Source organism: Podarcis vaucheri, assembly GCF_965113315.1.
Source record: "Podarcis vaucheri genome assembly, chromosome: 1".
NCBI lineage: Eukaryota > Metazoa > Chordata > Lepidosauria > Squamata > Lacertidae > Podarcis > Podarcis vaucheri.
Genome location: NC_138759.1, coordinates 70,344,599 through 70,369,313, shown reverse-complemented (window position 1 = coordinate 70,369,313; position 24,715 = coordinate 70,344,599). Strand labels below are relative to the sequence as shown.

General features: G+C 41.2%; 1 protein-coding gene across 1 annotated transcript in view; it reads left to right on the top strand.

Moving 5' to 3' along the window:
- Positions 1–23,772, top strand: part of LOC309515160 (uncharacterized protein) — a gene marked incomplete at its 3' end in the record, with an annotated part of 322,838 nt that extends 299,066 nt beyond the window's left edge. The window contains exons 11-13 of the mRNA XM_082192709.1: positions 20,279–20,356; positions 22,216–22,293; positions 23,714–23,772. Of these exons, the coding sequence (XP_082048835.1) occupies positions 20,279–20,356; positions 22,216–22,293; positions 23,714–23,772 (215 nt within the window). The remainder of the gene's footprint in view (positions 1–20,278; positions 20,357–22,215; positions 22,294–23,713) is intronic.
- Positions 23,773–24,715: the final 943 nt, after the last annotated feature.

Here is a 24,715-nt window from a genome sequence, read left to right as displayed (position 1 = left end):
TTGTGGCTCTTTGTGACCTGCGAATTAGCCTTTGGTCTTCAACACTCTCCTCTTCCTTCTTAGGAGAAAAGTGACCTATTGTGAACAATGGTTCTTCCAATTCCTGATCAGAGCTTTCAGAGGGTCGCATAGAGGCTTTCGCACTCTTGAAATCCTCTGAATTATCCGATTCAGTTTCAGACTCAGAATCAGAACCTTCATCAGTGGGTGTGGGTTGTTGTTGCTGCTTATCCTCAGTCTCATCACTGTCATCAGGATAACATTGGAAAATTCCCACATTCTCCCCCCACTTGGCATTGTACTCAACACTTCTTGTGAGCCTAATTGTCTTAGAGTCAGTCATCATTATTCTGTAAGAACCTTTCTGATAACCTAGAAAGATACCATGCAATCCACGTTTGCCTAACTTGGAGCTTTGTGGTGAGTGAATCCACATGTCAGAACCAAATATTTTCATGTGTTTGATGTATGGTTTCTTGCCAAACATCTTCTCATAGGGGGTACAACCAATCGCTGAAGATAACCTGCGATTGTAACTGTAAATAAAACACGAGAGAGCTTCGGCCCAATAACTCTCTGGAAGATTGGCATCATGCAGCAAGGTTTTTAACCCTTGAAGCAATGTCTGATTTGCCCTTTCGCAAAGCCCATTCTGCCATGGCGAGCGAGGACTGGACAAATCGTGTTGAATTCCTTTCTCAGTCAGAAAAGCTTCAAACTGCTGAGAAGTGAATTCTCCCCCGCGATCTGTGAAAAGAATTTTTATCTTCTTACCATGCACATTTTCCAACCAAGCACAGAATTCCTTGAACCTTGGAAAAGCCTCTGATTTCTGCTTGAGATTGTACACGTAAATATACCTGGAAAATGCATCAATGAGAACCATGAAGAACCTATTTCCACCCAAAGAGGGCGATAGTGGACCAACCAAATCAGCATGAACAATCTGGTATGGTTCTGTAGCTTGCCTACTAGACACCTTACCTTTTGCAGCCATTTTCACCTTGTTTGCTGCGCATGCTTTGCACTTCATGTGGTACCTGCAGGGTTTAATAGTCATACCTTCAACCAAGGCAGGCATTTTAGATACTGCCTCAAAATGCAAATGACCAAATTTCCTGTGAAAATCATGAATACATCCTGCATGCAAACTTTTGTTAGAACCTGCAATGCAACAAGTATCATTCTGCACAACATCATCATAATACAAAACAAACAAACGATCAACACATTCAGCATGCAATACATAATCGTCTTTCTTTGTGATGGTGCATTTCTTGTTCTTGAAGGAAACGTCAATGTTCCGTTCATTCAGCTGCATCACACTTAGAAGATTGTGTGTGGCATCTGGAACATAAAGTACATCCTGTATTTCTAAGTCCAAACTGTGAAGTACAACAGTTCCATAGCCTTGACTGGGGATCGTGTGGTCATCCGCCTGGTGAATCGCACCTTCCTGCGGTGTAAAAGACACGAACAGTCTCTTATCGTTGCACATGTGGTGGGTAGCTGCTGAATCAACAACGAAGAAAGATCTAGACGTCTTCTGGACCTTTGCAACCTTTGGAGTGAAACGTGAGACCATTGCCTTGTGCTGCGTTGTCCTCGGAATGAAGAACACCGAGAGAACAGTGAAAAACAGGAAACCAGTGTACGTCACATCCAGCCTCCCATTCCCGTGGGAAAACCCAACAGTACTCTGACTGTGGAATGTAAACATTGTCTTGTGACAAGCACTTCGCTGCACAGTGAAGAGAGCAGAAACCAACACATTATGTGACCCATGAGGGCAACAAAATAACCAGACTGTACAACGGTGATGGGATAAAATCAAGTCAAATATTTAATGACAGCCGCAGGCAGGGAAAGGGTTGGCATGGCATTGGGTCTCGCGATCAGATCATCATTCCACAAGCCCCATGTTGATGGAATGGATCCGCTGGGTTTGGATCACTCCAAACCTATTCCGTGTGAGTCGGCCAGTGTTGAACCTTGTCGTGGTGCAAGCCAAGCAAGCGAGGTCTCATTGGAGGACCAGGGTTCAGATTCCAACCAGGCAGATACCGAACCCACGCTTGGGTTTGCCGTGATCAATCCTCCCCTTAGGCCCCTTATAGGCCCCTATACTGTATTAATCCTGACCAATATCATTTCCACCCTCATACAATGTTCTTCTATTTAACAGAGGAAAGCCATGATTTCACAGAGAGAAAGGAGAAAAAACCAAGTGCCAATCAGGTTGGGGTGTGTGTGTGTCATTTCTAGCCCTGTCAACCAGTGACCAAAATTGCTCAGTGAAGGCTGGGCGGGTGGAAAGCTCTCAGAGCAAAATGGCTGTGAGCTCCAGTCTTATATAGGCTTTTCCCTCCCCTCTTCAGCAAGGGCTCATCAGACAGCTTTTTTCCTGTGAGCCCATCACACAGGGAAGATATTGGGCAAAGCCTTGCCCAGGATTTTGCTGCAATCTATGGGCCACAGTGCCACTGGGCAAAAGCATCCCGTACTTATTGGGCATGGAATGGGGTTTTTCCAGCTTTTTTACTCAGCTTTTCAGCGAAAGGGCTCTCAGAGCTGCTCACATTAATTTAAAAAACAAACAAACAATAATACAGATTATACCAGGCATCCCCAACCTGCGGCCCTCCAGATGCTTTGGCCTACAACTCCCATGATCCCTAGCTAACAGGACCAGTGGTCAGGGATGATGGGAATTGTAGTCCAAAACACTACAAGTCGAAGGTTGGGGATGCCTGGACTATATTATAAAATGATCTGAGCAGCACACCAATATCAAACCAAATTAAAAGGCCTCTGTTCATACATATACTGACTTATTAAAACAAAGATTTGTTTGTGTTCAGCATTATGTGCAAACCAAGCTATAATGTGGTAAACTACCCCAAATCTGTGACTCCTGTCTTCCTGCTTCTATGCATTTCTGGCCCTTCTTTACACAATCTTGATGTATCCAAAGTTTCTGGCTATCAGCAATGAACCTGTTATTGTGTTTTGTTGGGGGGGGGGCAGAAATCAGCTGGAAGTTCATTGGCTGAGGATAGCCCACAGAACAATTTTATTCCTAGCATCCAATACCTCTACCAAATTTTAATTAAAGATTTGGCAACAATTTTGTCTGTGGTTTCATTGGCAAGGAAAGAAAATGTAGTTGTTTCCAAAAGCTGGATGAGAGAGACAGATTCCACAGCTTCATGTTGTATTTTTCTTTTGGTTTTATATGCAGTACCCTGCTGGCAGCTGCTTAAAAAAGCAATGAGGCACTGTGCTCATTTGATTCCAGGGCTGTCTCGTGTACTTTTTGTGCCTTCTACAAAGCTTCACTGCTGTTATTTGGTTATCGTATGTTGAAATCCTATGCACTATCTTTTGCTGTATATTTTTGTTTTGTCTTCAAAAAGCGTATACATTTTAAGGAAAAATGGGATGTTAGTTTCAGAAAGGCAGAGCCTGTGTGCATTGTGCATGCATGCGTACTACGTGGGGAAGACCCAGAAGTACGGTAGGTTTAAGTCCACATGTTCTTTTTCCATATTGATAACATTTCATTTGGTTCTGAGACCTGGCTGTTTCTCAGATCTCTCTGTTGTGACTGGAGCTGCCATACCCACACAAACCGCCCGTGATTTCAGCTCAGAGGTTTCTCTCTGTCTTCACCGCCAATGGGCTCCATGCCCTCTCCTGTGCTGCTGCTTGAACAGAGGTGAAAGTAGACTTTCTTTCACCCGGGTCAAAGACCAGGTTCAGCACACCAACCCACGTGCATTTGCAGACATGAACACACACAGGCTGAGAGCCTCAGTGGCACTCCTGAAGGTTTCACCCAGGGCAAAAAAAATGGCTAGCCCCCATAAGTATAGGACTGGCTTGAAGCACCCAGGGGGGGAGCACTGGGCTCTGTTTCGTGTGTCGATCCTGACATTTGGTACAGCTCCTCTTCTTTACTTTGCCTCTTCTTCTCTCCACTCCTCTGTCTTTGCTCTTCTTCTCGCTCCTGGGCCAACTGCACTAAAGAATTCCACAGTGCGGTGGGCCTTTAAAAGTGTTGCTGCCTGGCCTGGCCAGCCAGCAATGTTCCGCCCTGGCAGTGCCACTAACTGGACGGCCTCAGTGGGCACTTTTGGTGGGAATCCATGCCCAGCCCCAGGGCATGGGGAATTCCCTCAGGGAATGTGCAGGCGACCTTGGAACGGACAGCTCACGGAAGAACCCCGACCAAACCCAAGAGGCGGCGTGTAGTGGTGATAGGGGATTCCCTACTGAGGGGAACAGAAGCAGTGATCTGTGGGCCTGACAAGATGTCTCGGGAAGTGTGCTGTCTCCCCGGGGCTAAGATCCAAGATGTAACTGAACGACTGCAAGGAATCATAAAACCCACTGACGAATACCCCTTCCTCTTGGTTCATGTGGGAACCAATGACACTGCAAGCAATAGCCTCCAGAAGATCAAAAGAGACTACGAGGCTCTCGGCAGGAAATTGAAGCAACTAAATGCACAAATTGTCATCTCGTCTGTCCTCCCAGTTGAACGACGTGGCCCAGGGAGAGAGGGGAAAATAGTGGAAGTGAACAGCTGGCTTCGCAAATGGTGTAAACAGGAACGGTTTGGATTCTTAGATCACGGACTGCAGTTTCTTGAAGATGGACTTCTGGCAAGTGATGGGCTGCACCTCACAACGGTTGGGAGAAATGTTTTTGCCAAAAATCTCAGAAACCTCATCAGGAGGGCTTTAAACTGACTAATGTGGGGGAGGGAGACAGTGCTCCTGAAGGTAGGAGTCTATCAATTAATGAAGATGATCATCCAAATGTCATAGACCAAATGGAGCAAACAGCACGCGGACCTAGTGGAGGGAGGAAAAAATCCTTAAATAAGAGACACGGGGGAATGATTAATGGACTTCAATGTCTGTACACTAATGCGCAAAGCATGGGAAATAAACAAGATGAGCTTGAGCTCTTGGTACAGCAAACTAAATATGACATAATAGGCATCACTGAAACCTGGTGGGATAAGTCCCACGATTGGAATGTAATAATGGAGGGATACAATCTATTTTAGAGAAACAGACCAGACAAGAAAGGAGGAGGAGTGGCGTTATATGTCAGGGGTGTGTATACCTGTGAAGAGATCCAAGATTTAGAACCTCAAAGCCAAAGTGAGAGCATTTGGGTCAAAATTAAGGGAGAGAAGAATAACAGAGACCTCATTGTGGGAGTTTACTATAGATCCCCAAGCCAAACGGAGGACATAGATGATGCCTTCCTGGAACAGATGGCCAAGCATGCAAAAGGAAGGGAGATAGTAGTAATGGGGGACTTCAATTACCCGGATATTTGTTGGACGTCAAACTCAGCCAAGAGCATAAGGTCAAACAGATTCCTCACTGGCCTTGCAGACAACTTCATTGTCCAGAAAGTGGGAGAAGCAACAAGAGGAACAGCCATTTTAGACCTGGTCCTAACCAATGTTGATGACCTGGTTAGTGGGGTAGATGTGGAAGGATCATTAGGCGCGAGTGATCATGCTCTTCTGAAGTTTACTATACAGCGGACAGTAGCAGCCAAGCATACTAGGACTCAATTTCTTGACTTTAAGAAAGCCGACTTCATAAAACCTAGGGAAGTGCTGGGTGAGATCCCATGGACAGCAATACTAAAAGGAAAGGGAGTTCATGATGGCTGGGAGTTTGTTAAGACGGAGATAGTAAAAGCACAACGTCAGGCAATACCAATGAGACGAAAACATGGAAGGTGCCTAAAGAAACCAGGGTGGCTATCTAAAGAACTTTTAACTGAGTTAAGATTAAAAAAGGATGTATACAAAAAATGGAAAAGGGGGGAAACCACCAAAGAGGAATTCAAACAAATAGCCAGCACGTGTAGACACAAAGTCAGAAAAGCTAAAGCACAGAATGAACTCAGGCTTGCTAGAGAGGTTAAAAGCAACAAAAAAGGCTTTTATGGGTATGTTCGTAGCAAAAGGAAGAACAAAGAAACAGTGGGGTCACTCAGAGGAGAAGATGGTGAAATGCAAACAGGGGACACAGAAAGGGCTGAACTCCTCAATGCCTTCTTTGCCTCAGTCTTCTCCGATAAAGAAGACAATGCCCGACCTGAAGAATTTGAAGCAAATGATTCAGCAAAGGAAACACAGCCCAGAATAACTAAGGAGATAGTACAAGAATATTTGGCTAGATTAGATGTATTCAAGTCTCCAGGGCCAGATGAACTGCATCCAAGAGTATTAAAAGAACTGGCAGATGTGATCTCAGAACCACTGGCAGTCATCTTTGAGAATTCCTGGAGAACAGGCGAAGTCCCGGCAGACTGGAGGAGGGCAAATGTTGTTCCTATTTTCAAAAAGGGGAAAAGAGAGGACCCAAATAATTACCGCCCAGTCAGTCTGACATCAATAGCAGGGAAGATTCTGGAGCAGATCATTAAGCAAACAGTCTGTGAGCACCTAGAAAGGAATGCTGTGACCACCAATAGTCAGCATGGATTTCTGAAAAATAAGTCATGTCAGACTAACCTGATCTCGTTTTTTGACAGAATTACAAGCCTGGTAGATGAAGGGAACGCAGTGGATGTAGCCTACCTTGATTTCAGCAAAGCATTTGACAAGGTGCCCCATGATATTCTTGTAAAGAAGCTGGTAAAATGCGGTCTTGACTATGCTACCACTCAGTGGATTTGTAACTGGCTGACTGACCGAACCCAAAGGGTGCTCATCAATGGTTCCTCTTCATCCTGGAGAAGAGTGACTAGTGGGGTGCCACAGGGTTCTGTCTTGGGCCCGGTCTTATTCAACATCTTTATCAATGACTTGGATGATGGACTCAAGGGCATCCTGATCAAATTTGCAGATGACACCAAACTGGGAGGGGTGGCTAACACCCCAGAGGACAGGATCACACTTCAAAACGACCTTGACAGATTAGAGAACTGGGCAAAAACAAACAAGATGAATTTTAACAGGGAGAAATGTAAAGTATTGCACTTGGGCAAAAAAAATGAGAGGCACAAATACAAGATGGGTGACACCTGGCTTGAGAGCAGTACATGTGAAAAGGATCTAGGAGTCTTGGTTGACCACAAACTTGACATGAGCCAACAGTGTGACGCGGCAGCTAAAAAAGCCAATGCAATTCTGGGCTGCATCAATAGGAGTATAGCATCTAGATCAAGGGAAGTAATAGTGCCACTGTATTCTGCTCTGGTCAGACCACACCTGGAGTACTGTGTCCAGTTCTGGGCACCACAATTCAAGAAGGACACTGACAAACTGGAACGTGTCCAGAAGAGGGCAACCAAAATGGTCAAAGGCCTGGAAACGATGCCTTATGAGGAACGGCTAAGGGAGCTGGGCATGTTTAGCCTGGAGAAGAGGAGGTTAAGGGGTGATATGATAGCCATGTTCAAATATATAAAAGGATGTCACATAGAGGAGGGAGAAAGGTTGTTTTCTACTGCTCCAGAGAAGCGGACACGGAGCAATGGATCCAAACTACAAGAAAGAAGATTCCACCTAAACATTAGGAAGAACTTCCTGACAGTAAGAGCTGTTCGACAGTGGAATTTGCTGCCAAGGAGTGTGGTGGAGTCTCCTACTTTGGAGGTCTTTAAGCAGAGGCTTGACAACCATATGTCAGGAGTGCTCTGATGGTGTTTCCTGCTTGGCAGGGGGTTGGACTCGATGGCCCTTGTGGTCTCTTCCAACTCTATGATTCTAAGATTCTATGATTCCCTGCAACAACCAGTGTGTGCAGCAAGAGGAAAGAGGCTGGAGCATGAGGGGCTGCAAACATCGCCCCCGGGAAGGCAGTGAGCGGCCATTCCTGCACAACATGCATATCATACACGTCACATTTCCTGAGGGCTCCTAGTCTCTGTCTCTTTTCACCAGGCCCTGCCGAGGTGCCAGAATGTTTTATTACAGGATCTTGTATTATATTTGTAAAATGTAAATCAGCCTTTGTCACGAAATGATCACAGGGCAGCTCACAACAGAGAATGAAACTACAGGCATGTAAGTATAACATGTATTTTTCTAAAACGTATAATTGCTTTAAAACTGCTGGTTTTGTTAGATGTTAACTTCCTTTTAATGTTTGCTTTTATCAATGTTTTAAATGAATATTTTAGATTGTCCTTAGAGGTCTTCTGTGGAGTAAGCAGTATATACATTTTGTTAAATCAGAGGCGGATTTAGGGGAGCACGACCAGTTTGGTCGACCTGGGTGCTGAGCCTCAGGGATGCTGCAAGGATGCTACAACTATCATTTAGAATGGAGTGTGATAGGTGGGAGGCACTGAATTTTAGCATCAAAAGAGGGTGTTGCTGAAATTTGAGACGCCAAGGCTAATCAGTCAATAACGTTAATACATCAAACTACTTAGAAAATATTGTAGTTAAGCACTAAAGTGGTACCTCAGGTTACAAACACTTTGGGTTACAGACTCCGCTAACCTGGTAGTAGTACCTCGGGTTAAGAACTTTACCTCAGGATGAGAAGAGAAATTGCACGGCAGCAGCGGGAGGCCCCATTAGCTAAAGTGGTACCTCAGGTTAAGAATTGTTTCAGGTTAAGAACGAAATTAAGTTCGTAACCAGGAGTACCACCGTATATAAATGGCTTAAATAAAAACAAACAAACAATTAAATAAATTGTTTTTTAAAATAAACAAGATTCACAAATCATAGGCAATCCTTTCTCCTCAGAAACCATTCAGGGTTACATTCTATGGGAGAAATAAGACAGTAATGGACATTTTATGTGTTTGGTGCATTTTATTTATTGATAATAGTTACATCTCATTTGCATCTTAGTCTCTCTCACACACAAAGTGACAAATCACCTAGTTGAGAAATATACCTTTCCCCTGTTTTGAGAGGCATCTTTTTAAAAATCCTAGGTGCTGAGCTCTGTTTGAACATTCTTGGTGCCTTGTGTGTGGGCTGGGAATTTGGGGCCCGTGTGGCAGAGCCTGAGGTATTCATTAAATTTTTTATTGTTCTGAACAGTGACAAGCATCTTTCTTAGAGATTTTGTACATGTTTAAAAGATACACTGTGGGGTTAAAAAAGCAATCTCTTCTGTAAAGCAATCTCATACTTACCCGTTTATAAAAAGCTGTGGACAAAGCTGGAATTGAGTTTATTACGAACAAAAGCAGTTTCAAAACAGTTGTTATGACAACCATCTGAGTCACATCATTAGACTCACTTTTTGCTGTGCCGGCTGGGCTGCTGCCATCACCACCCTCTCGCCTCAAAATATATATTTTAGGTTTTTTAAAATTTACATATAAATTCGTACATGAAAAACAACAACAACAACTATGGCTTTGGAACCCTTCATAAAAGGATGTTAAGCACTTTATATTCATTATTTCATTTATTTTAACAATTCTCTTGCAAGGAACTCATTTCAACCAGGAGTGAGTTTCTCAGGCTCCTGAAGAAAATCCCCTCACAGAAGCAAGTTCCCACTGGGTGCTGGAAGAGGAACCTTTGCAATTTCAGCACCAGGGATAGTGTGCTCTTGGGCACAAGAATTTTGCTCTATCATAACCTGTATCCATAAAGGGAGGGGGGTATTTATTTCTAGGGTTGTCTCATTTCCTGACATGACTTTTATGTAAGGCAGAGTGAAAATGGCATCTCAAAATTTTCTCTATTTCTGAAGGGCAAAGTAGGGGAGCACTGGGCTGGATGTATTCTTGAGGGAGAATGTGAAATTCTCTTAACATTTCTCTGCAGGGAGAATGTGCCTCTTTTCTTTTCTTTTTTTCTTTTCTAAAAAACAGCAACCAAACCCTGTGTCTTAGATGTGTGACAGAGTCCTGCAATTATGGGGAAGACCGTTATTTTTTCCATTAAAATGAATCTTATGATTAAGCTAAAATACTTATCAGTGTAACAAAATAGCCTTGTGGTATCTGTGGTATCTCATTAACTGAGATCCCTTTCTGCCTATGTAATGGAGAAGAATGCCTCAGTTTCTGTCAAGCCTGCTGTGAGCATCCATTTAAATGACCACTCGCCAAATACTTTACATCAAACAAAGGGTACACATTCATATTAGAAGCAGGCGAATCTGTCTGCTTCTTAATGGCAATGAACTATCATTGAAACATGTCTGTCTGGAGAGGGAAAAAAAACCCTATCCCCCTACCTTTTTTGTTCTGATTGTGAGAGGTGGGGGTTCATTAGTATTTCTTCAGCTTTGTGCTGCAGAACATGGAGATACCGTCAGAATTTGTATTATCACATGAATGAGCCATGGATCTACTCCAGCTCTTCAAGCCTGCTCACTTTCTGTTGCAGCATTACAGCAAGTCTAACCATGTCTACTCAGAAGCAAACCCCATTGCAGCCATAGTTAACAGAATTAAAATGCCAAAGGAAAGGTGGAGGGGACCATACAACTAAGGAAACTGCCTCTACTGTATGGCCTGAAGGTACATGATATTAGTTTCTTTAGCATATTTATATTCTGCCTTTCTTCCTCCATGGTATGTGCACTGAGTTCCCAGGTGGTCTGCCATGCAGCAGGGACAGAACAAACCCAGACCTCTCTAACTTTTAGCAAGGTGGCTGCAGCGTATAACCTCAGACTTTACTGAAGCTAAGCAGCCTGAGTCTGGTCATTGCTTTCATGGGAGACCCCCTGGGACCCCCATGGATGTGGCCTTGAGTTTCAGGAAGACAGATAGGGTATACATGAATAAATATGATACCTAGTTGCTCTCAAATATTAAGCTGAATAAACTAAGCAGCAAGCAATGAAACCTGCAGTGCCAATGAAAGATACCCAGAAAAAAAAAATCATTAAACTGTATTATTTCCAGATCACCTTTTAGCAGCAACAACAAAATGCCTGGAAATCAGAATTGTAGAAGTTTAAAGGGTTTTCAAAATAAAACACATGATATGCCAGCATGCCTCCTTAGTAAAGATGACCAGTATTTGAACTAATGCAGAGGGACTTTTCTTAATTATAGCCTCAGCCTGTTGTCCGCACAATTGTTTAATTAGCTGTTATAGTTGTACTTTGAAAAAATAGATCATTCCATGTGACAATCCTTTAATCTCTATATTCAAAACCTCCAGAAATTACAGCCCTCTATGGAATTGTTGTGGATACGTGTAGTTTTGGGGAGGGTGGTAAAACAAGATTGCAGAGTTAAAAGCCTGGCACCAAGTTATTTTTTTTTACAAAATAATAGACCTTATTAAAGAATCATAAATATGTCAGAAATGAGAGCAGTAATAAATGGTTTGGGTTTGCAGAGTAGAGTTTCTGTTTCCTCTCTACTTTGAAGTTCCAAGGGAAAGTGCAGTGAGTTCAACACATACTGATGATGGTGATGATATTAATGATGATAATTGTGCGTTGCTAGACTTCCAGCTGAGAGTTTTGAGACAATGAAGCACTACAAACTTAAGAAGAGTTTGTAAGTAAACCATTTTTAACCTCCCAATTGTATGACCTCTTTCTATGCTAAGGGAAGAGGGAAACTTTGGAAGCAATTTAGAAGGGGATATTTAAAAAGTCCAGCAGCCTATGTTTTCAAACTTTACTTTGCTGCATTTTTTGTGAATTTAAATCTCTGCTAGGGAGTACTTGCCCTAAACCTGAATCTAGGCATCCAGGAATTCTTTTTTTTATACCTATAGCTTTTATTTCTACCAAAATTCCAACACCAACATGGCCAATTGGTGCCAAGGAAAGATAGAACTTTTTTTATGTATGCCACAACAGCAGCAAGAATACTTATCGCAAAGTATTGGAAGACACAAGATCTACCCACCAGGGAAGAATGGCAGATGAAGCTGATGGACTACATGGAATTGGCGGAAATGACTGGCAGAATCCGAGACCAGGGAGAAGAGTTGGTGGAAGAAGATTGGAAAAAATGTAAAGTATATTTACAGAAATATTGCAAAATTAATGAATGTTAGAAGGATGCTGGAATGAAGCTATATGGCTTTAGCAGAAATGTAATAAAGAATTAAGTAAAAACTGATTGATAATGGGCCAAAATGGAAAAAATTAAGGTTAGACTGTTAAGATAAATTATAGAACAAAAATTGAGAAAGATGGAAAGAATTTGCTGAAATAGCTAATTGAACTAGAATACAAAAAAGGGAGGTGTGAGGAGGTTGATGAAACAAGTAAATGAAAGGTAAAGATATGGAATATTGGATGTGTGTTTTAATGTTTTTGTTTCTTTTTGTTGTCTTGTATTGTTCTTCTATGTTTTTCTTTTTATGTATTGTAAGGTATGTTCTGTTAAATTTTCTATTGTTTTCTTTTTTTCTTTTTTCTGTAATCTTTAAACTTCTAATAAATATCATTTTTTTAAAAAACACAGCAAAATTCCAACACCAACAGTGAGGATCAGGTGTTGTACTGGGTTGTATGCATATTCCTTCATTAGGCCTCATCTGCACTATACAGTATCATGCTACTTTAAACAGTCATGACTTCCCACCAAAGAATCCTGGGAACTAAAGTTTGTCAGGGGTGCTGAGAGTCACTAGGAGATCCCTATTCCTCTCACGGAGCTATAGTTTACAGAGTGGTTTAACAATCAAGCCCTCTTTCCAGGGAACACTCTCTCTGGGTGGATATCAGGTATTATTATTTATTATTGAATTCATATACTGCCCTATACCCAGAGGTCTCAGCGGTTCACAGATAAAGTGCTGTTTCAGTGGTAAAGCCCATCTTGGGAACTCTCTCCCACTGCAGGTGGTGCTGATGGTTTTCACTTCTATTGCTTCACTTGTTGCCGTAATTTGAATGTTTTATTGTTTTCTATATATTATTTAACTGCTGTTGTTAGCTATTTTGGAGGGCTTTATTTTATTAGTTATTTTTAATGTAAACAATTAAATGACTGTACCCCTATTCTATTTCCTTTCCTTGATAAAGCTTCTCGTGAACTCGCTCCCCTGTGCGACCTCTCATTTCCCTCTCATTTCCGCAGTCATTGACATGGAAATGAAAGGTAAATCTTTACCTCTTTGGAGGTTTCTGTACATACATGAAGGGTCAGTGCTCAGAAAACAGCTTTAAAACGATGTAGTTGTTGTGAGCAATACGTGGCTATAGCCCTAAGTAACGAAGCAGTTTTTCTTAAAGTTAACTTGTTTGTTCAGTTTCTAATCCTTCCGTGTTACAGAAGTTCATTATTCAGTGAACCTATCCTGAGGGTGGCAGGCAGATCTTGAACAAGCAAAATAAGATTTTATTAGCTTCGGACAGCATCTTGGCACATGGATCTTGGGAAAAAGCTGAAATAAATGAGCTCAGTAGTGCTACCAATTATTCTCCTGAAGCACTCAGCAACTAGAAATCCTAAGGCAGTAATGAGCTAGCATACGACTCTCGGTGCCTGACTACCTGTGGTTTGACTTCCCTCAAACAGCTGGGCTACAAATTGAGTTCACTGCTCTCTGGTTGTGACTTTCCACAGGTTTGAAAAACAAACATATTATCGTAAATCATTTGCTCCTTGGTCAGCCATAGACAGCTGGTTCATTTCTAGGAATGGTCTAGATGCTGGCTTTTCTTTTGGATTCCAGCTTCCCTCATGGCCTAGTTGCCTTAAAATAAATGGACTGGTATCTCTCAGTTTCATAAATGCTGCTGCTATGTTTATTCTCCAGTGAGGTCCCATTTATAATTTTATTTATTCAGATAAATTTTATGTATTCAGAAGTGGCATTGGGCAGCTGTTATGCCATTACTGCACACCCACATGAATCAAGGTTAAAGATCTAAACTCAAGCAGTTGTTCTGGAGCTATTCACTTCAATAAGAGGAATCAAGTAATACTGCTTAAGATTAAGAGCACTTCACTTGTTGGATGGTAAAAGGAAGTCTAATGAATTTGTCCATCATATTTCTTGCCCTCTGCCACTACAAATCTAACCATAAATATCTAAGACCTAAATTGCCTACGAACTTGACCTCAACACAGCCACATGTCACTGAGCTTTCTGGGTAAGAGAGGCTGACTTGAAAGAAAAGCTACTCTGTTCAATGCACACTATTTATTTATTTTTATTTTGAGGTCTACAAATAACTATGTATGTACATGTACATATACATATAATAAGAGGTCAGTTCTCACACTGGGAAACTTGTCATTCTCTTTGTACCATAAAACAACAATCAACAGTGAATGCTACAAAGAAAAATCTTGAGACAATCGTTTTCTTTCTTCTTCCTGGACTGCTAAACATTCATCTTGCAACCTTGAAACAGACAAGACAGTTGCTTGATGCTTGTTTCTTAACTTCCACCCCCCCCCAAAAAAAACCCCAACACAGAATTCAGAACAACAAGCATAGCTCTACAAGCCTCTGAATTCCCTTGGTGAGCAACAGCAGAAGGAATATGAAAATTAACAGCTCTATAGTAAAGCTTAAATATAATGCAGATTTTCTATTAATTTTACCTCAGGATATCAGTAACATGGGGCAGGAAGCATTACTGAGGCAGGATTTAGTGATTGGTGACATTAAAGGAACGTGAAGACTTGGGGTTTTGTAAAATGTTGTAGGGCAGGCACGTCCAACAGATAGCTCGTGATCTACCGGTAGATCACTGAACTTCTGAGGTAGATCACTGGCTCCCCCAAAAATGCTCAGCATTTTTGCCCTGCACCCCAGAAAACGGGGCTTTCCTCCTCCCAAAAAATAGCTCAACAACTGAGCTGAACCCCCCCCCCCCAAACAGGGCTTTCCTTCCTAAAAGAAGCTCAACAACTTTGACCTGAATCCCCCAAAAGGGGGTAGATCATTGCCAGTTTTTAACTCTTTGAGTAGATCACAGTTTCTTGGGAGGTGGCCACCCCTGTTGTAGGAGAAACCCCTGAAGCAACCCCTGTGTAGTTGTTGGGGATTAAAGAACCTGAGAATACGCTTTAGTCTTCAGAGGAGGCCCTGCTGTGTCCCACCAGCGTCGGAAGCAGACGGGTTTGCAGACACTAGAGATAATGACTTCTTGGCAACAAGACCCAAGTGATGGGGACTGTTGCTTTGGAAAATTTCAGTAGACCCTCCCCTACTACACATGCAATCTGTTTTTATGTGACAAGTGAAGACTTCTTTGTTCAGATGTGATTTCCAGCAATGTGCTTTACTTCATATTAGTTATTATGATGGTTGTTTGCTCTTTCTGTGTTGGTTTTGAATTGTTATGGAGGCTGCCCATTGTTCTTTCTTTTATTTTTGTCTCTTTTTTATTAGATGCCATTTTAAAGGTTTGTGTTTTTGTTTGTTTGTTTGTTTTTAATGATGCTGTTAACTTCCTTGGGAGTTGCCCTTTAATAGATATGTACTGGTAAATATCAGAGATTGTGTGTGTTTCACCAACAAATGGCAATCAGGTTTCTGATTCTTTTATAAAAATAACCTGTTGTCTTTAGTTCACATGCCACTGTTAATCACTGTTACAATATACGAGAGCCACGTAGACCAACTGAAGCGTTCCATTTTCAACATAATCATGTGGAAGCTTCTCTTTGCAAATAGTTTTATGATAGGGCAATCATGTATGAAATCCTTACCTTATGAGCTCCATCACTTAGAAAGTCTTCAGGTCAGTTGACTGTAGACTTGCTTTCAGACTTTATGGGCAGAACCAATACAACAGGAAGATACATTCTTAATGGCCTCCATTTGGTATCCATAACATAAGAATTGGCCCTTAGACAATTTAAAAAGTCTCTTGAAGATTGACTTTAATACCCAGAATGAAGGTGCTTAGGTTTGTGTTTATGCTTCAGCTTGCAGTTTATGGCCTCCTTCTGTTTTGCATTGCTTCGGAGTTTCGTTAAAATCTTTGCCATCCTCTGGTTCTTCTAAAGGATATTGTTGTTGTTCCTGTTTCTTTGTTGCTAATACATATCTATTGTGGCAGTAATTTTTATGACTTTAATAGTATTTTCCTCATGTCTTGATGGGTAGGAAAGATGCTCTTTAAATCCGTAAAAGAACAATGCCTCTATCTATCTTGACTAGGATTCCTAGCACACATTGCGCCTCAGGGATTTCTACTTGGGTTTAAAAGCCAACACAACACAAGTACTGTGTCTGAGTTAAGGACTTGACAGCTGTTAAGATACAATGTGTAAGGGCAGCTGAGGATAAGAGCCACATGGCAACCAATTCATTGTTCCAGAGTCAGATGTTCATCATCTGGTGGCTGGAGGAAAGACGGTGGAATGAATTCCCTGTGATGTTAACTGTTGAACATCTAAGTAGCAATCACCCTGGGTTTTAGATACATAAATATGCAGCCATTAAGACATACTAAAGTCATATCTTCTTTTTCCAGCTGCCTCAGTGTTAGAAGCATCTTGTAACTGCAAAATACCTACATGCCTATACACACTTTTTATTTCTGCTTAAAAAATACCCTGTTCCTGCAAGTATAAGGAGTTCAAATGGACTCCAAAGTTCATCACCCAGTCTGTGGGCAGTAAATTTGGAAGACCATTTCTCTGAATTTTTCTAGGGGTGGCAAAATTTGGGTGGCTGCTCATCTTTAGCAGTAAAGATGGGATCTTCACTTGTTTGCTTTCTTATTTCTCTGCCCCATTACTTAAGGAAATGGTGGCAACCCTAGGATGGACAAAAGTCTTCTATCAAGTGAATGCATGTTACATCTTGAAATAATTTCAAAACGTTCTCCCCCTTCCATGGTCAGTGGTATGCATTATAATTGTTGCAGGTAACATCTCTGTGTTCACACCAAATATGGAAGGGATATATTTCACATACACACCTGTCTGTATGTATCTAGGAAAAATAGGCTCATTCTTTTTTTCATGACATGTTTAAAGACTTACATGAATATTATATTTTTCCACACTTTATACACTTGCTGTGGAAAACAGTCCTATAATACTGGAGTTTCCTGCAGAGTGCCACTGCCCCAAATATGGCTTATGGATTAGTCTGTCACTTTGCTCAAGATATTGATGATGCTGTATAATTGAGGAGTGAGGGAAGAAGAATTCCTTCCAGGCCTGAACTTTAAGAGGAGTGAAGTTGCTGTTTATGGAATAGTTGTCTGTTCCCTTGCTTTCTTTGAGTGTGGTGGAAGGAGCCACATCACTGCTTCCGTGCTGTGTTTCACCTTTACTTTGGCTGTACTCCCATGACTTACAAAGGACCTCCTGTCTGCTCATCACAAAATATAATGGCTCTGCCCTACAGAGCATCTGTTTTGGGACTGAGCCAATCAATCCCAAATCAGAAAAGCAAGCCTCCTTGGCTTCCGTGAGCTGAAATGCAGCAAAAGAAGGCCAAAGACCTTTTCAAAGGAACAGAGCTCTGTGATTTAATCTCTCCTGAGAGACTTCGATCAAGAGTTTAATACCTGAAGACATCACTCTTAAGAAGCTGGGGCCTTTAAATCACCCATGCTAGGCAGCTGTTGTTGATTGTGAGGCCAGACAGAGCCATAATAAGGAGCACTACAACAGTTTGAAGCCCAACTGTTGCTATTAAAAAGTATTGTGCACTCATTCTGCCAAAGCAGTTACTAGATGTCGGATCAGGTTTTTGTTTTTTTTTTTTTTACTGCCCTGTTTGTGAAGTCCTTTCATGTGTCAGTTTGAATGGATTGGGGTTGGGAATTTGGAAGAATTGTCATTTCTTATTAGTGGACACGAAGAGTGTGCTTTAATGTCTATTACCATGAGAAAATACAAGACGGATTCACATGTTTATCTCTGAGGTGGTAACTACCGTATTTTTCGCTCTATAAGACTCACTTTTTCCCTCCTAAAAAGTAAGGGGAAATGTGTGTGCGTCTTATGGAGCAAATGCAGGCTGCGCAGCTATCCCAGAAGCCAGAACAGCTGCTTTCACTGCGCAGCGATCCCTCTTGCTGTTCTGGCTTCTGAGATTCAGAATATTTTTTTTCTTGTTTTCCTCCTCCAAAAACTAGGTGCGTCTTGTGGTCTGGTGCGTCTTATAGAGCGAAAAATACGGTACTTCATGACATCCTCACCATGTTTTCAAGTGGGGAAGTGCTTGTTTTGCACAGGAAAAAAGTACATCTAAGAAAACACTGTTAAACCCTTCCGGCAGCATGTGTTTGTGTGTGTCTTCCAAACATAGGAAGAAGGAGCAATCTTCTAGCAAAAATCATTGTATCTGATGAATACAACCTGGAATTTTCTACTGTGGGGACAAATATCACAACAGTCCCTATTTTCCATGGGCTTACAGTAAAACAGTGTCCCTATTTTGACACTGTTTTATTCTTGGCGAAAGTGTCGAGATTCCTCTTGTGATTTCACCCTCTGATCCCTTGACGCCAAATATATACATAGAGAGATGGTGATACCTTGACTGTAAATAGAGATGGATTTGAAGTGTGGAAGGTGGGGCAGGGATAGATCAGAAACCAACTCTTCATGCCAGCATGAACTGAGCCCAATTATCCTCTGACATATCGCTTGGTTTGACTTCTTGCCAGCTATCCTGGATTTCTCTGCCCTTGGCTTCCTTTTGCTTTCCCTTTTCCCAAACTTAACAGCAAACATTTTCTAAAATATGTCTGAGAAAACTGAGATAATGGTAATATTAGACACATTATGACTTACCTTACTCTTTAAATTTTTCTGTATATTACCCTAATGATGATGATGCAGCAGAAAACATAAAATGTGGGGGAAATTATTTTGTGTTGGATTGTCTGAAAACTGGATGACATATCGTAATTCTAGTATAGAGAGAAATGAAGTTTTAAATGCTCTATATCACAAACTACAGGTAGTCATCACTGTAAATTAGTCATGTGTAATCTACATATTAAAAGCTGATTTGGGGCTGAGTTATCATCACACCAAGCCAGCAATGCTAGCTCTAAATCATTGCAAAAGGAGCTACACCTTCAGTGAAGTACTTCTGCTTACATCTCTTCATTATCTGCCCTGTCTTTGTGTATTTTTAATGTATTGTAGGGACTGAGAAAGGATCACTTTTCACTAACAGAACAGACCTGGTACAGAAACATATAAGAGATCTGTAGAGTAACTTGAGGTGTTCCTATTGGAGACCTCCAACTTGGATGAAAGAGCCTTCTCACATTTGCTTCAGCCCACCATACATATGAAATCTCTCTGAAGACTAATTTACCATGTTCTTTCAGAAGTATTTTAAATTAGGGCATGTAGTTGTATTTGGGGTTTGTGCCATCTGCAAGAGTTGCTTTCTGTGAGAGGTCCAACGTAGACAATTTAGGTCCAGGAGGCACAGCTGTTGAGTGTAGAAATTAAATTCAAGGATTTTATAGTGCCAACAGAACTGTTAAAACAAAGACTCCCTTTTTTACCCTCCTGGGAATGCCTGCAAAAAAGAAAATCAAACATGCATGCTTTTTTGTTTCTGAGAAGGATGGAGCAGCAGACACTGACCTATATTTATGGGAGGCTGCCTGACTGTATTGTGTAGTCTTTTGCAAGGGCTCATCCAGACTTGCATTTGCGCCACAATTTATAGGCACACATCCATTGTTACCAGGCACATGTCTGAAAGGTTTTTGTTGTTGTTCTTTTGCTGCTTTGCCTGGGAAAACCCGCTCTTTACTGCTGAATCAGAACAAACATCAATCTGCAGAAACCTGATTGCCATTTGTTCTGATTCAGTGGTAAACAGTGGGTTTTCCCATGGAAAGCGGAGGGACCAAAAAAACAAAACAAAAATCCTGCTTGAACCTGTGCCTGGAAATCATGGACCTGTGTTTACAAATGATGGCACAAACAGAAGTCTAGTTGGCTAGTTTTTGTGGCTGATGCAAATATTGCCCCAGATAGAGGGTGCTGAAAAATCTTTTCAGCTTTTCACATGATCAGAACAATCACATGGGGCATCTCAATGGCAGCACCAGTCAATGGATTATTGGTTTGTTTGTTCTTGTTTTTATTATGCATTTTGGATTTTTTGCTGGATTTTTTTAATGCTGTGAATTACTGCCTTGAGATCTTCAGATGACGAGCAGCATACAAATTTAGTAACTAAATACGTAAGTAATATATTGTGCACCACTGATTACTTCCACAAAGAAGTAGCTCTGGGTAACTTGCCTATAGGATAAGTCAACCCTCAAATGTCTCTCTCATTCACCATTGTTCTCAACTGGTAGAGTGAGATGACCCAGTTTTGTGCCATTTACTAACCGATTATTGGATTTTGGTTGTGTTATTATTTTATTGTTTCTTACAGGACCAGTGCTACCATCAGGCAGAGTAAAGTGGCCACTTCAGGCAAACAATTTGGGGAGTCATGAAAGGGCACTAAATTGTAAGTTATTGAATGCATTATTATCATTACAGTACTTTGACTGTCAGGGAGTGGAGGAAAAGTTTCTGGGATTTTCTGTCTCAGGTGCCAAAATAACAACTTGCTTTAGTACTATGTGCATTGACAGGGTTGCTGGCAGGGAGACCATTTTCTGTCCTACCTCAGACAGCAAAATGCTTTGGGCTAGCCCTAGTAGCTTGTAAGTGTAGACAACCATAGCATTTGTGGTTTTGTTTAGAAAAGAACACTAGAGTAGGGAAAATGGCAGGGCAGCAAATATTTTAGGGCAAGGGGAGGGGGCTAACCTGTGACTTTCAGATGTTGTTGGACTAAAGTTCCCAACCTCCCTGACCATTGACCATGCTGACTGAAACTGATGGGAATCCTCCTACAGTTTTGCACACTGTCTCAGCTGTCCTTGTGTTTGTATTTACACAAGCAAATGCTTGCCTGGCAGCAATTGCTTTTGTGATGTCAGAGGTCGGAACATGTGTCTCTTAGATCGTAAAACTTTCCACATCTAATATATGTGATTTCCTGGTTCGATGTTTCCTTGTCCAAGTACATATTCAGAAAAGACTTGGACAACGTGTATTTTGCAATGCCTTCCACAGTATCACCAATATTCTTATTACTTCATGGGTTATCCGCCGTTCCCAGAACATTGTGTTTTGCATCTATCTGTTCATTACTATGGTTTTTTTTAGTTGTTGTTTCTGTCAGTTCCAAATATATTTCTTTAATGATTTAATTAGGGTGCCAAGCAGAACTAAATGGAAAGCCTTAGTTGAGTCTAGACACCCATGTGGCAGTCTTCTTCTCTGTTAAAGCTATTCTGTAATGAAGAATACAGTGGTCCACTTTTCTTCCTCCAGTTTTGAAAAGAAATCTGGCACTCCATGTTCCTGTACCTTTGTCTGGTCCTGCTACCTCTTCACACAGTTTTTGCTTAAATGACAGGCAAAGTGTGGTATCACAGTCAGCACTGGAACTACTTGGGACTAGAGCATAGAAACCATATATATATATATTGGAATTGGAGTAGAGCTCTACAGATATGTCAGTGTTACCCACCCAGACTTGTGGAGCAGGCCGCTTATTCAGTCAAATTTAGAATGCAATATCCTATCACACACCCTCTCCAGTTGGACGTGGTGCTATGCAGATGAAAGTCACAAACGCTAGTGAATTATGCGTTTTGTAACTTGATGTTTTAGATGCTTTGTCAGAATTTAGATCCTTCTCTGTGTAATCTAAATTCAAATAAAACTGCTGCTGCTCACATCTTCCAATGAAAATGCAATTTTGGCAATAAACAAAATTGCAGTTCTTTGCTGTGTTGTTGCATATTGAGTTTGAAAACATTACGTCTCTTTATACTTAGAAAACAAGCATAAAGATATTTTACAGCAATTAAAGACAACAAATTATTTCCTTTTGCAATGCTCAAAGAAATGACTTTGTAGCTTCCTGCTACCCATCTATAACTATGCAGTAAAAAAAAAGGGTCCCCATCTGTGCAAGTTGGTATTCTAATCCTACTATGCATTGTACTGAATTGCAGCCTCATTGAGAAGTGATAAATGGCTTGGCTCAGGACACTTCAGGGACCAGCTTCTCCCATCCTAGCCTGCCCATTACCCGAGCTGCTGAAGAGTCCCTTCCTTGTGTTCTGACAGCAGCCGAGGCATTGCTACTTGGAAGGCGGAAGAGGGCTGGTCTTCTCCATGGCCATTTTCACCCCCTCTTTCCATATTTCCATAATCTGGCTGACGCTGCTTTTTAAAATTATTCCAGCTGATCTTTGACCTCCCAGGATAAGGATTCTTTTGTGACCTCCTTTCTGTTTTGTTTCTTAGGTAAAACCAGTCAGTGGGTGAAACCAATCTGTTTATTTTTGATGCTGTTGGATGAAAAAACTAACCTACTATCTGAAGGTAAGTGTTGCATCCATTACTCCATCCATGTCATGTGCCCTGCAGAAGTTATCCCGGAGGGAATGTATTTATTTATTAATATTTTTGTATACCACCCTTCACCAGGAGGCCTGAGCAGTAGTTTACATCTATAAAACAAATGCAATAGATCAACCCCCCACCCCAGATTGCATATTCCCAAGGGGAATACAGCCCATGGGCTGAAGATGGTTCCCCACACATCTAGGAGATTCATATATATCAACATAGCATATTGTAGCACAGACATGGACAACCTTTAGTCCTCCAGATGGAATTCAACTGATGCCAGCCCGTTCCTTATATGCTATCCTAGTTAGAATAAGATACACAGAAGTTGTTTCTCATTTATCATCATCATCATCATGCTGCTGGCCTTTTCTAGGTGTAAATGACCATGATATAGGTCCAACCTTCATGACCAACTGGCACAGTTACTTGAAATTGCTGTGCCTGGTGAGCTAGTTGTCTGCAGGTATATCTTGACCAGAACAGATCTTGTAGCAAGCCACTTCTAGCCCACTCAGGGGTGCCTGCATGCAACGTGTCTACTATAAGCCAAAACAAACAGCAATTTGAAGCATCACATAGTTTGTGTAAATTGGTCCTTGTCAAACAGTCATTAAAAACATTGATACTCAGAACGCTGTAAAAATGGGGGAAACTTGGTATTTTTTTACAAGCTCCATGAGATTATGGAGTGGCTGCACAGGTTGCAAATTAAGGCAACTGATCTTTTCCTTTCCAATCTCCTGCTGTGTAGACCCTTAACTCTATGAAGCCTCTTCAGAGGGCTGTGTGGTCCTTCTGAACAGTGTAGTCCATGTTGTAAAGGTCTGCAATGAGAGAGGGGCAAGTGCCTGAAATTGGGTGGCAGAATCTCACAACAGGAGTGCTCCACTTGGGCACAGTTCCTTCACCCAGTTTCAGGTGTTAACCTCCTTCCGTTGCAGTCCCATACATCTTAGTCCCACATTGTTGAGGTCACCTAACACTCTGGAGATGGTTTTGAGGGCTGCACAGGGGTAGCTGTCTTCTAGTGTCATGATCATTAGATGCAACACCTGTCTAAAGGAATCACTTTAAGAAATACGTACATAATTTAAAATGAGTAAGTGCTATCATAAAAAAGCAAGATTAGTTGCATACAAATAAAAACAAAAGGAGACATAGAAACCAATGTGTAGAGAATACTTACAATAGCTACTCAAAAAAAACCTCCCCTCCCTGTAGATTTTGTTCCTCATCTGCTTTCAGTCCTAAATGTGTTATGTGAGTATAAAGAATAATTCATATCTCTTTGGAGAAAAGAACAGGTGAAGTAAAGTTCACACTTTTGCCAGAGACCTTTTTGTGAGGCCCAATTAAATGGAAGCCATTTATCTTTCTCTCTTTTCTATAGTAACAATGGAGGAAGGTCTTTTGCTGTATGGCAGAAAACTGGCATTACTTGAGAGGTAGGGTTGATTAATATATTTCTTCATCTTGTCCTTCTCATCTCTATGGGCTCAAGTGCCATTTTATTTTGTTTGGCTCCATTACCTTTAACAAAATGTATCAAATACTACCATGCTGTATATATGCTTTTGTCTGCTAACAAAGAGATGTTTTCATCTTCCTTACTATCAAAAACATATTTATTAGCTGAGCCCACACTGCGGAATATGAGAAAAAAGAGGACATAAGGCTTAATTTCTCCTGCCTTTTTGCATTTTTAAAATGTGTCCCCAGACAAAGAGAAAACAGAATCCTGAAGCATTTTTCATTATTAGTTTTAAGTGTATTAGGATATGTTGGCTGACTTTGCCTTCACTTTTAGCACTTTAAACACTTGATATCTTGATCGTCCCCTAAGCAGAGGAAAAACTGGCAGAGCAAAGATATTATATGCCACAGGTGGCAACTTAGCTTTAAATTTAGCATTTGACTCATAGTTGAGTTTGAAAGTGAATTACAGAATAATAAACCTCCAGTCAATACTTCATTTGCCCAGAGTACATATAAGCTGTGATCAACAGGGTTTTTTGAACCTGCGTCATTAATGCTAATGAATCTCTTATCACCTTAGTGGTGATGTACCATTTTGCACTGAGAGCAGCCTATTTTCTCAACCTATCCCAGAAGAGTTAAGGCTTCATATATTAGCTTTTCAATTATAGTAAGAACTTGTGATTGAAATCTCTATCATTATTTTGTGACTGCTTTAACAGGAGGTGGCATTATCTGTTACAAAGTAGAGTAATGAATAAAGCAGTTAAGTCTGCCAGTGTGGGACTATCTAACTTTGGGAGCTTCCAGAGGAGCTGTATATTGAGCATACATGCTGATAGGTTTGTGTAAAGCCTGTGCTAGAGTTGCTTGTCTATTAAGCATTCATGCTAATATATATATTCATGCAGAGATT